General features: G+C 41.0%; 2 protein-coding genes across 2 annotated transcripts; one reads left to right on the top strand and one right to left on the bottom strand.

Annotated features, from left to right (window-relative positions):
• Positions 1 to 3,942: 3,942 nt before the first annotated feature.
• drg2 (developmentally regulated GTP binding protein 2) lies at positions 3,943 to 8,891 on the bottom strand. Its single transcript, XM_030090228.1, has 14 exons — positions 8,731 to 8,891; positions 8,442 to 8,534; positions 7,273 to 7,433; positions 7,079 to 7,168; positions 6,927 to 6,987; positions 6,696 to 6,786; positions 6,531 to 6,603; positions 5,995 to 6,085; positions 5,813 to 5,910; positions 5,613 to 5,689; positions 5,425 to 5,513; positions 5,236 to 5,294; positions 5,027 to 5,080; positions 3,943 to 4,296 (listed from the first exon to the last, which is right to left on the bottom strand). The coding sequence occupies exons 2-14, from the start codon at positions 8,503 to 8,505 to the stop codon at positions 4,210 to 4,212; spliced, it is 1,095 nt and encodes a 364-aa protein (XP_029946088.1). The 5' UTR covers positions 8,506 to 8,534; positions 8,731 to 8,891; the 3' UTR covers positions 3,943 to 4,209.
• On the top strand, positions 8,837 to 11,156 carry gfer (growth factor, augmenter of liver regeneration (ERV1 homolog, S. cerevisiae)). Its single transcript, XM_030090229.1, has 3 exons — positions 8,837 to 9,240; positions 9,981 to 10,195; positions 10,331 to 11,156. Exons 1-3 carry the CDS (start codon positions 9,028 to 9,030, stop codon positions 10,491 to 10,493), a joined length of 591 nt encoding a protein of 196 aa, XP_029946089.1. The 5' UTR covers positions 8,837 to 9,027; the 3' UTR covers positions 10,494 to 11,156.
• The last annotated feature ends 1,637 nt before the right edge of the window (positions 11,157 to 12,793 follow it).

The following is a 12,793-nucleotide window of genomic DNA, read 5'->3' as shown; positions in this document are numbered from 1 at the left end:
CAGAAAGGCATTAGGTGCACCACTGGAGTGATTGTGCTGCACTACCTTATATTAAATACCTAGATTATATTTTTCATATTAGCAAGAAATATCTTGGTAGAAATGTGTGAAATGAAGATTGGAAGCTCTAAAATATCAGTTCAAGCACTTGTGGTCACCAGGAAAAAAAAAACTGAGGGAAAAAAAATCCAATTGCCCAGGTTTTATCTGTGAGCTTTAAGATACTATGTTTCTGTTAACATGTTTGATTTTAAAATCAAAAGTGAGATTATTGAAGTAGATTTCAAATCCAAAGCTTTCTCAGTGATTAATTAAAATTTAAAATTTGAAAAGCTGTCAAAGTTCAAAATACTCACCCACTGGGATTCATCTTTATTAATTTGTATTACTGAAATTGGGCAGTAAAAAATCTTCAGAGTGGATCACTCATTAAAAAAAAACATTATTCAGTCAGTTTTTTTTATTTCGGTAGAGGAACCTCCAGGCTGCTTGACATCACAGCCTCAGCTCACAAAGATGATCACAAAGATTTCATTTTCTAATTAGACTAATTAAAAATAACTGAAGTCGGCAATGCCCTTCAGCATGCCACAGTCTCTCTAATGACTGAAATACAAATGTAGTATTATTTGATAACTTTGCCTTGTACCTTACCTTGTCTGGTCTTTAGAGCAACAATGATTGAATTGTAAAAATGTTATTATCAGTATAAATCCATCAAAACAGCTGGTCAATCCAATAAACTGAGGAAAATCTGGGTCAGCGGCATCTGTATGACTGTGTTGAGTTCTCACCCCCAGTTAGTGCTTTATACTTTGCACACACACACACACGCGCGCGCGCACACACACACGCACACACGCACACACGCACGCGCACACACGCGCACACACACACACACACACACACACACACACACACACACACATCCCTCAGTCTCCCTCAAAGATACAGACCATTTAAACACACAATGGGCCCTCGGTGATAAACATGCGCTCTGATGCCTCACAGAGGCCTCAGTAATTACCTGTACATGAACAGAACAAACGTACTATAGTGAGCCCAGAGTGAACAGCTGGGTTTCAGGTATGAGGCTTTCTGCATTAATCCCTGTGTCTCTGATGCACTGATTGGGTTTCTCAGTAAATATGTGGCACTTATGCACATCTTTGTGTAGCTCCGCTTTGCTCCACTCTCTTCACCAGTCCTCAAATAAACCAATGGGTGTGTCCTTTGTGCCTTTTATTGGCAGGATTACATGCACATGCACTTATCCAAGCGCGCGCGCACACACACACACACACAGACACACACACACAGCTATCATCATCCCACACTTGTGTGCCAACGTCAGAGCCTCCAGAGTGCCTCGTTATAAATTCCCTGCAGTGACAAAAGCGTGTGACTCATTTGTGTCTTTGTGTTGGGGTGCCTTATCAGACGTCCTCATGCACAGACACAAAGACACACACACACGCAAGGAGACGGTAAAGCTTTGATAACTGGGACCGAATTGACCACCCGCACACCACCTACAAACTTTTTCCTGACTGTCATGCGCTTGATTTCCCTTCTTATTCACCTGTTCTGACATCTACCATGTAGGACTGGACAGTGGATTGGTTCTTTTTTATCAAGCCACCATATCCCTACAGCTATAGAGTCACTCATAGACAGATACATCCATCTGCATCTACGTCATTGGCTGTATTTATCTCTGTGTCTTCAAAAGAACAATGAAAGCGATTCAGCCAGACAGTGAAATCATCTCAACTCAAAGGCTCTCACGACAAAGCGGCCTACTAATAGTTTGTTCATACTTCAAGCACTTAACAGGGTACATATCACCAGTTTATGTACACAGAAGAAAAAACGCCTTGTATTGATCGGTTCGCAATAATTGTGAAAGCAATGAAAAACGAACTCCATTACGGTATGCGATGCTGTGTCTATTGTGTAACAGCACACATAGTGACGTTCTGCATGGAAGAGTGGGTCAATATGATTTTACTTTTGACTAATTAGAACAGAAACATTTCGTGCGACACCAATGAAAACGTCCAATAAATGCATAACTGGTGACAAAACGTATACCCTGTCATTTTAATTAAACTTAATTCTTGGTTCATCCGAATAGAAATCTAGTGCTTCTTTTAGATATTTTCTTTTCATGTAGTTTCATTTTATATCCAGGACTGCTTTCCAGCATCAGCTTTGTGTAATGAGAACAGTCCAACAGAAGAGGGCAGAAGAGTCAATATAGTCAAAGCTCTGAGGTTATCAGTTTATACTGAACAGGCATGGCGCCGTTTTATATTTTACTTTGTTAAATTTAGAAAAATAGTCTTTAGAAATAACATTTAGAACTTCAGGTTTCACTCATTTGACCAATATGTGCATTGCTCTTTAGAAGACTATTTAAATTGGCAGTGTGGTGTTACAGTTAACTACCTTTATTTCACCTGTCAACCAGCTGGTGAACTTTATAGCTGTTTCTCATATTTAATCTTTTATCCTGTATCTCTAAGGAGACAGGTACACAGACATCTGGGAGAAAATCAAGAGTCGCCAGTTAACCTTAACCACACGATTTTGGACTGTGGGTGGAAAGTGAAGTGCTTAAAGCTTAAATTGTATGAAATGCTTCAGGGTTGGGGGTTAGGGTATTTCGGGTCTAAGACACAACTTTATTTAATGCATATTATCTCTCACTTGCACGTCCACACCTTATGACTCAACGAAAATACTAAAAATAATCTTTACCTCAGCAGTAGCTGTGCTTGATACATAATTATCATGTGCTCATTTGACCAATTTGATTTACTATAAGAAGTATGATATACAGTTGAAGGTCTTCATTCTATTGTGGAAAAAAGTGTAAAAACAAAAGTACATGAGTTCATTTCAATAATCTGCAGGTTAATAGCTATGTCTCCAAAAGTCACATAGAAACCTTTAACCCAGCCACGTTAAGTTACTCCTAAAAAGGAGATACATTTGTGTCGGGCAGTAAAAAAGACATTGAAAATATGATAAAAGAAGCTGCGTTATTCAGCAAAGGTATTGTTAAACTTCAGTGACATTGTCAATTACAATTCTTTGCAGGTGAATTTGACTAAAGAGTTCAGATTATTCTGTTACTTCAATGCAAATCAATGACTTTAATCTGTGGATTCTCTCATGAAAATGTTACTTTTATTCTCAGAGAAGACATAGTGTTCATAACAAAAAGAGAACAGATGTATGTTGCATACTGGCGGCACACACCAGCATACACTCACACACTCACACACTCCGTGCCATATGGAGCCACACAGCATCAAGTGTCACGCTGCTCCACATGATACACACCCAGTCAACAGCACCTTTGTTTCTCCTTCTGCTCCACGGTACTATCCCTCCATCTCGTCTCACCTCTCCAGGTTATTCCAAAGCAGAATCTCTCCATCCACGACGCACTCTGATGAAACATCTTTAAGGCATCTTTGAGTTCAGCCGTGTCGAGTCGCGGCCCCCTCTTTCTCTCGGCCTCTCTTGCATGAAGCCTCCCACTCGGTCCCCCTCTCCGGGACTGAAGAGATGCTCGTGCATTTTTAATGGCGCTATTGTGCTTGTGTATGTGCCAGTGAATGGGGCGCATTGACTGGGAGTCCATACTTCCTGAAAGAAAGACAGTCGGCCGGCCCGGGAGCATCGGAGAGGGGCCACACAAACAGCTGGACTGTACACGGAGAGGTGGCAAGGAGGGGTCAAAGGTGATTAATCCCTCTCACTAAGGACGAAAGAGTCTGCAAGCCCTCTGATGTGGTTTCTGAAGATTAATGAACCTATTTCATCTTTATGGCACTTTTTTCCAGCATTGCACTGTCTAACGGTGTTATTTCTTGCTTTAAATGGATGCACTTGAAGATATCAAGTCAATAAAAATACAAAAATCTAAAGTGTTGTAAAATGCTTTATTGATTTTATTCCCCATTTTCACTCTTAGACAGTTTCTTGCTTTTGTTTTTTCACAAATCAAAAAGAAAAACACACCAACGCCTGTCCACATTCAGCAAAGATATGATCAGTCTCTTCAGCTCATTGGTTTTTGTTAGATTTCTTATACAAAATAAGGATGGGGGCTATATTTCCTTGCTGTATATCTACAGTACAGTTTATCCGTAACCCCTCCTGAGGTCACTCATCTGTCCGAGCAGCGGCACGAAATTACTTTTTAACAATCTGGATGACGTCTTCGTGCTCCATGATGTGTGTGAGGCCCACTCTCTGAGGGCTGTACTTGGTACTGGTTCCCTAAAACACCCAAAGACAAAACAGCTCAGGTCCAATTACAGCAAATATACATAGTCTGTACTTGATTTTGATTAATCTAAAATGAAAACCATTATTTCTGTTCTCTTGAGGTCTGCCCTGCTCCATCAGTTATCACTTAATATCAAGTAATATCATACAGCTCTGTTATGAAGAGTATTGACTTAACGTTGCTCCCTGCTCACTTACATCTCCCATCGTATCAAGAAACTGATTCCACTTATGTGGCACTTCTTTCCACTGATTCAGCAATGATTCAATCAACTTCAATCATACGACCACAGGCCCACTGGTGACTGAAGTTCCTGCAGAAGCTGAAGGAACTTCACTTTCCTCATCCTGCTGATTCATTTCTATAAATCAACTAGAGAGAGACTCCTGACCGGACTGCTGCAGTCAGACCGATCCTTCCCAAACTCAAAGATATCTATATCACGTACTATTTACACTGAGTACAAAAGAAGCAGCTGCTGCCAACTTGGAGAAGATACAGACTCTTAAAACCTCCACAAATGGACTACAGATCAGCTTTTACCCCAAAGCGGCTATCTTTCCACCATATTATTCAGTGAATATTTAATGTCCGATGACCAGAATCATGGTCTGTTTAATTAACAAGAACCTGTTTCTCTCTGTTTACACACTTTCTTGAAACAGAAGCAAATATATGGTCACAGAATGTCAAAGCTTAGAAAAATGTGGCCTTACTTACCCAAACGAGAGCGTATTTGAACTGGCTGGCTAAGGTTCTGTGGATTCGATGGCACTGCAGGTTCAAAAAGATAATAATTAGGTGTGAACGGAGATCTGCGACTGATTAGAAATTCAGACAGGGTTTAATCTGTGGCCAGTCCCACTGGCACCAGGGCTTGTTGGAGGACCCCCCTGTGCTGAGATCTGCTATAGAAACACGTTGCTCACCACATGTTCAACAGATGCTCCTCTTCTCATGATGATGGCATCGTTGAAGTCGGGACGCTCTAAAAATGGGAAAAAAAATAAAACAATTTGAAATCATTGAGATGACAGTCTCGTGACTCAAGAAGGCCACACACTGATATACTGTATGTGTGTGTGTGTGTGTGTGTGTGTGTGTGTGTGTGCTTATACCTCCTCTTTTCTTGGTGTAAATGCAAATCAGAGCCAGGTATTCCCACAGACTCTCCAGAAGGTAATCCAAGTTCAGCTTCATCCCACAACTGAAAAGAAATAAACAAAAAACATGCAGACAGAAAAGCTGGTAAGATAGATAGAAATACACACGCACACTCAAAAAAACAAACAAACACACATCTGACCTGATGACAACACTGTGAGGTCTCCGTGCCAAGCGGTCCACCTCCTCAATGGAGATCTGATCCACTTTATTGTACACCTGAGAACACGAGCGGCAGATGAACACTAGATGAAAAGCTTTTCAGGTTAAACGTAACCACGATCACCAAAAACTCTGTTTTCAAAGACATTAAGCCAAACACTAATCGGAGTTTTGACATACATAAAGGCAAGGCATGTAAACTCGGTTCCCCACGATGACGTCGATGAACTCGTCCGGCGTGCTGTCCTCCCTGAAGAGCACTTCAGCGTTAAAGATTTCTGACAGGTAAGGTTAAGGAACAAAAAGTCAACAATAAATGGAATGTAAGTTACATAGAGAGAGTAACGCAGTGATCAGGATACTGTATTCATGGAGGATGAGCTGGACGAGCTTCTCTGAGCAGTGAGTGAGAGGAACTGTGGAGTTGTAGGACAAACCACCTCCTTTCTTGGGCTGCAGGAAAAGACAAAACATGAGCACATTGGGGAATCCGGGACCAAGTAACAACTGGAGACTGTAGTAAAGGCTGTAAGTCAATTCAATACTTGAAGTTCAAGACTTCAAGCTGTCATTGGCTGCAAATGACTTGTAATCAAACATGACAAATAGCAAGTCTGTCCAGTTTTTCTGTAAAAACATGGATTCCACATTTAAAACAAAGTAATTGCTCCCTTGATTTGAATTAAACACCAAATTATAATATTGTCACACTTCAGTCCAGACAGTGTACAAAACTAAAATACTGAAAATTGTATTTAAAGACCTGACTGTATGTGATATTTACATTTTTTTGTTTCCCTCCATCAGGTGAAATATTTCCCATAAACCTACCCTCTGAAACTTGAACACCAACTAACCCTTTCATCAATCTGACTCATGCTTCAGAGGGAAACTATACCTTGAAATAAATATTTGGTTTCGTCCTGTTGAGTCTGATGCCGACCGACTCCAACTCTTTCTCAAGAAGTGCTCTAAAAAAAGAAAAGAGAAAAACCCACACAAAATGAAAGACATCCTGACCAAGACATCCAAATTGTTCACGCTCACAACGTGCAACACAAACCTCTGAACATCTCCTTTGGTGGCGTCTAACATCATGATGACAACATCTGCAGTCCTGGCGACAGCGATGACCTGTCGACCTCTTCCTTTACCTATGACAAGTTAAAGAGTGGCAATATCACGATCATTATGAGGCAGGATCTGTGGCTTCTGCGCATCCATCATAAAATGATATATAATCAGACTTCCAGTGTCTGCTAATTGAATATGAAAGCAAAGAACACAGACAAACCTTGAGCAGCGCCTTCAATGATTCCTGGCAGATCTAAGAGTTGGATGTTCGCCCCTTTGTACTGAAAAATAGCAAACACCATAGTCAAAAACACATTGTCTGACTGTGCTTAAGTGTAAAATGTGTGCGTGTGTGTTGGTGTGAATGTCTACCTCGATCACGCCAGGTATGCAGGTGAGAGTCGTGAACTCATAGGAGGCAGCTTCACTGGCTGTGGACGTCATCAAGCTAAGGAAAGTGGACTACAGGACACAGCAGAAATCAAACCTTGTGTTAGGTAAAAAATATATATATACTGATTTGATTCATACACAGAATACCAACCTATCAGCCCCATTCAACATACCTTACCCACAGAGGGAAACCCGATGAGAGCTACTCGAGCATCTCCTGATTTCATAACATCGAATCCCTCGCCTTTGGCCCCCGCCGACTTGGAGGGCTCCAATAGCTGAGATCTGTATTTGGCTAGCTTTGCCTTCAGCAACCCCAGATGGTACTCAGTGGCTGAAGAGTTCAGTGACAAAATTAACATTGTGATGAAATGCAGTTCATTTAGTTGTGTGAACTCTTTAGAGTAAAGTATCAATGATATTATTTTGTGATCCATGTTAAAAATGACAATTAGACATTCAAAATACGATACAGAATCAAAGCTAAGCAACATCACCAACCATCTTTCACACGGTTTTGTCCAGTCCAGGTCATGGGGCAGCTAATCTAGCTAATCCCAGCTAACTAAGGGCAAAATCAACAAATCTACAATCCATTTTTTTTAGCCTAAAAATGAACGCATGAACCAGCTAGGGGGACAGAATCCAGTGAGGAGGAATGTGTGGAGCTACAATCACTTCCCTGAGAAATCTTGTTAACACAGCATGATGGATAAAGCCAACAGTCCCAAGAGCACCTCCACAAAAAAGAGAAGAATTTTTTGTTTTGAAGGAATTCAAGGCCAGATCAATATAAGATTTTAATGAAATCACAACAGGAAATGGCAGAATAAAGTAATCTACATCAGTTTGAGATTGCTCCATAGTGACGAATACATCATTTAACACATACAGTTGCATGATTGTGTTTTGAATCACTTCTCCTCATTTGGACTAATCTTGAGTGAGAAAGAAATACAGTTAGTGCATTTTAGGAGGACTTTCACTTGTTTGTTGTAGCTGTAGAATGTAAAAGTAGTAGTGCGGCTTTATGATATGTATTTTAAAAACGGTCGTGATTCTGAGATGATGAGATCAAGGTGGGTTGTTACACACTAACAACCAAAGATCAACCTGCCATTTGAACTTGAACAGAAAATAATCTACTTGTTTAGGTTGGAAAGAGCAAGAATTATAATTACGTTAAGTTATGCTCTAGAGCCTTCATCTGCTCATAATGTCAAATTATTCTTATTTGTCTGGTTTTGTGGGAAATGAGTAACATTACACTCGCAGCTTACACACACACACACATACAAGTTGCTAGCATTATAAAGCTAGCAGTCAGACAACCTCTTCTTACCTTTGTTTTTCTGTGTCCGAGAAATTTCTTTCTCTATTTCTGAAATTTTCTCCAGAATGCCCATGGTGGCAGTTGAGGTGAGCTGCAGCTACCCTGTGGTGGACAGAGAATAAAAACAGAAACGTGTCACTCCACAGATGTTAGCTCTGCTAGCCTCCCGGCTAACCTGAAACAGTGGAGAAAGCGCTTTAAAAGCTGCGTGCGATGACAAGCTTCTCCCGCCGAGCACCCAAATACAACACACAATGACATCGGTTTAAAAGGACGTAAGGATAAAATAAGTTTGTACTTTGACAGCGGCTACTTTCAGCTGCATGCACAGGTTACTGACACCAGCAGGCGGAAACCCTTCCGCTCCCGATTACGGTCCGGAAGAAACAAGAAACGACGTTCCGGTCCGATGGAACTTTTACCCCACGGTTACATATGACTGCATCATTCGGGGAGGGTGCAGTCTGAGCAGGACACAGGTTGAATGACAGGGTAAATATTGAAAAGCAGTAATGTGTGAGTCCAGAAGCAGTTGGATTTCAACAGACTGACGTCCCGCGGCTCCGTTTAGTGATCTGTCGGTAAAGCAGGGAACATGGCTGCGCCCACAGCGCCGAGAGGCTCAGCAGCCTCCAGCCCGCCCGGGTTTGAAGGTTTCCCCTTCCCGGTGGCCGGCAGACCTCCAGAGGACAGCTCCGGCAAGGAGCAGGAGCAAGGCGGGGATGGGAAGAAGAAGAAGCCGTGTAGAGCTTGTACGGACTTCAAATCGTGGATGAAGCTGCAGAAACAGACACCGGCTGCTGTACAGGTGACCTGAAGACTTCAGAGTTCATGTTTACAAAGTTTATGTTGTGACCCACTGGTTATTGTCAGCTTCGTGCTACAGAGCGGAAGAACCTCCCTTTGCATTTGGTGATTATTCAGCAAAAATAAGTTAAAATGATCGTGTCCATGCCTTGTTATTGTTGATTATATAATGGAAATAAAGAGATACCGCGCCATTATTGTCCTTGTAGCTCAAGTACACATCAGAAACAAATTATTCTACAATAATTTCCCCAATATGGGACTGAAATGAGCTTGTGGCATGTGGTAATTTGCAACAATAATAGTAAAAATAAGTAACGTATTTATTGCATTCCATCTTATGTGATGCTTTTTGCTGTTCAGGGGTAACTTTGGGTCACCAATTAGAATGGAATGTAATTTATTGTCATTGCAACTTAACCTCACATGCACGTTTTTGGACTGTGAGAGGAAATCGATTACCCGAACAAAACCCCCACACACGGGGAGAGCATCCAAACTCCACAGAGAAAAGCCCAACCAGTATTTGAACCTTGAACCACTGACCTTTTCGCTGTGAGGTGAGAGCGCCCACTGCCGCTCCACCATGTGTCCCTACTGATAACAACTGGCCATTATAAATGACCAATTTATCAGTTTTGTAGGACCAAGACCTAAAACTTCACTGCTAAAAATAGCTTATGGAAACCGATAATACATTTGTTAGTTTCTGTATTTAAATGTCTGTTTTGAATCCCGCAGGAGACCCCTGCTGCCGAGTCAGAGCCACAGCAAGACCCTCAGTGCCCCCTGGACAGGGAGGAGCTGGGGCGAAACACCTGGTCCTTCCTACACACCATGGCAGCGTATTACCCCGATAAACCCACTTCTAGTCAGCAGCAAGAAATGGGGCAGTTCATCAACCTTTTCTCTAAGTTTTACCCCTGTGATGAGTGTGCAGAAGACCTCAGGAGCAGGTCAGCTCACAACACATTATCCAACACCCAACAATTTAATGTTGATGAAAGCGAGATGAAGCTATGTTGCTTGCAGGCTTTTCAATAATCGCATGTAAAAGACATCTGTCAACAAACGTGGTTTCCTCTCCACAGATTGAAAACCAATCAGCCTGACACGAGCAGCCGCAACGCACTCTCCCAGTGGTTCTGCCGCCTTCACAATGAGACCAACGTCCGTCTGGGAAAGCCAGAGTTCGACTGCTCCCGTGTGGATGAGCGGTGGAAGGACGGATGGAAAGATGGGTCGTGTGACTGAGGGATTGTGTCCACATGATGAGACACAAGAGGGGAAAAATCCTCCCCTATGTTCAAAACTACACCAACACATTTGTTTATTTCTTTCCTTTTTGGGGGTCAAACTGTTTTGTGGTGTGAATGAAACATATTCAATGGCTTTTACTGTATTATGGAATAAGATTAAGGCTGAATAATAAACTTTTGATGTTCCTTAGTTCAAGACAATTTAAGAATGAACTGAATGTGGAATAAAGTGTAATTACAGGGGAAGTAAATTGGTTTTAGAAAACAGTTGCGAGCATTTTTCTTTGTTACACATTCCCCTGTTATTTAATTTAATCAGTGAGTCATTTAGAAATGACATCAAACTTTTCCTGTTGTCTTTTGTTACTTTGCTCTTTAGCCTTTTATAACCCAAATTCAACATTGCTGAATTGTCCTCATTTGCACATCACTGTGTAAATGATAAGTCGGGCCTACCACATAATATATGGAGTTACATGTCAAAAACAGATGTATATTTATATTTATATGCTTCTAATTGATTGTTGTTTTTCAGTTCTATATCACCCTCAGTTTGTGTGGCATGTGAGATGGTAAAAGCACTGTGTTGTAATTTATTTGCATAATTTTGTATTGGAAGGGGCAATGCTATAATTTTCTAATAAAAGCCATGAATAAATGACAAGTTACTGTTGGTCATTATATAAAAACTAGATATTTCACCGAAAGCGGCTTCTCAGTGATGAAGATCTACTTGTCTTTTTCCATTTCAAGACACTGCAGGCTGGTTTTTCCTGTTAGCTCTGAGAAGGGCTGGACTTTGAGGTTTATGGTTAAAAGGTGCTCATAATACACACAAAACTAATCTTTCACAAGTCAAAGTTGTTTCACAGTGGGTTCACTTTCCAGTGGTATACATTTTGAAAAGAGGACATCTGCTGGTGTGATGCATTAATGCACTGTACTGTATCCTCATCCTCAGCTAACATCCATTCTCAGTACCGCTCTGTCCGACTCAGCTGGAGCTGATCCCAGCAGGGTGCAGCCTGGACAGATCAACAACCCATCACAGAAAAACCAAAGATACATACACACACTGACATCTACAGGCAATTTACAGTCAGAAATGAGCCTTTTCAGGCTGTGGGAGGAAACCCAGGGGTGCAGGGACAATATGTGAACTGTGTGACCCAAAAAGGCCTTTCCAGAAAATATGATGCAAACAACAAATGTGACTGAAATGTAAAAACAGTACTTCTTAATCATCTCATAATTTTCCATGTTCCTGTATTTTGAGTCCTTTCGGTTTTAGTTTCTCTGCATATGTTCAGCTCATTTTCTTTTAACTGTTGTGTGTCTTGTTTCTGTCTCCAGGAAATTAATTTAACAGAAGTGTTTCACACTGCAGTTTAGCTTTTACTGTCAAATAAGGTTTATTTTATGTTGCTACAATTCAGTACTAAACCTAATGGTCATATTATGAAGTGAATAAATGCTACATGACGAGTTTCGAGCAGCACCATCACAATCAGACTGTTCTTCACTGGGAAGCCTGTGCCCGTGACTGAAGATGTTTTTATAAGCATTCATTCAAGGTTTTAAGCTCTTAAGGGCATTGATTCCCACTGCAGTCATTAGAACAGGGAGTCTTGTTTGTGTCATTTCTTCTTGCAGACAAAATTTGTATTTACAGCATGTTCCAATCTGCTGATTCCTAAAGTGTTTGTGTTTATCCATCATATTATATCCTGACCTTTACAATGAATTCTTGTCATACTTGGATGATCGCACAGTTGAAAAATAGCAAGCAAAATGTGTATTTTTTTTTACTGAATACCCCTTCAAAACAGTGCTGTAGCGATATAGAACCACATCAGTTCCATCTATATACCTGAAGTCACACTGCTCCACATTGATTTGTGCCAATTTTGCTGCAGACAACAACACTGTCTGTATTTGCACTCAAAATTTAGATGACAAAAAATAGTGATATCTAAGAAGATCAGAGCAGAAGTTGGGAAAAGTTCACTTTAAACCCTTGAAAGCAGTTCAGAGAGAAATTATCTCTGATGTGGGAGCATTCTGAGGTCTGGGAAAGTTGTCAGCGTGTCATTATATCCTCCAGTTCTGTCAGTGTTGGGCTTTTACAATATGCACAGAGGACAATTTCCACTCAATCCTTTTATATCACTATTATGAATTCAGTGTTTTATTCCCAACCCCGCGTATCTGGTGCTTCTTCTATTGCATTATTTTGATTTCTCTCTTCCAATAACAGCATTAAGCACGTCTGGCCTGGAGCGCCAGTCTCCGGCG

This window comes from Salarias fasciatus, chromosome 4 (genome assembly GCF_902148845.1).
Source record: "Salarias fasciatus chromosome 4, fSalaFa1.1, whole genome shotgun sequence".
NCBI lineage: Eukaryota > Metazoa > Chordata > Actinopteri > Blenniiformes > Blenniidae > Salarias > Salarias fasciatus.
The sequence above is the reverse complement of the archived record's forward strand: the minus strand, read 5'-3'. Positions and strand labels throughout refer to the sequence as shown.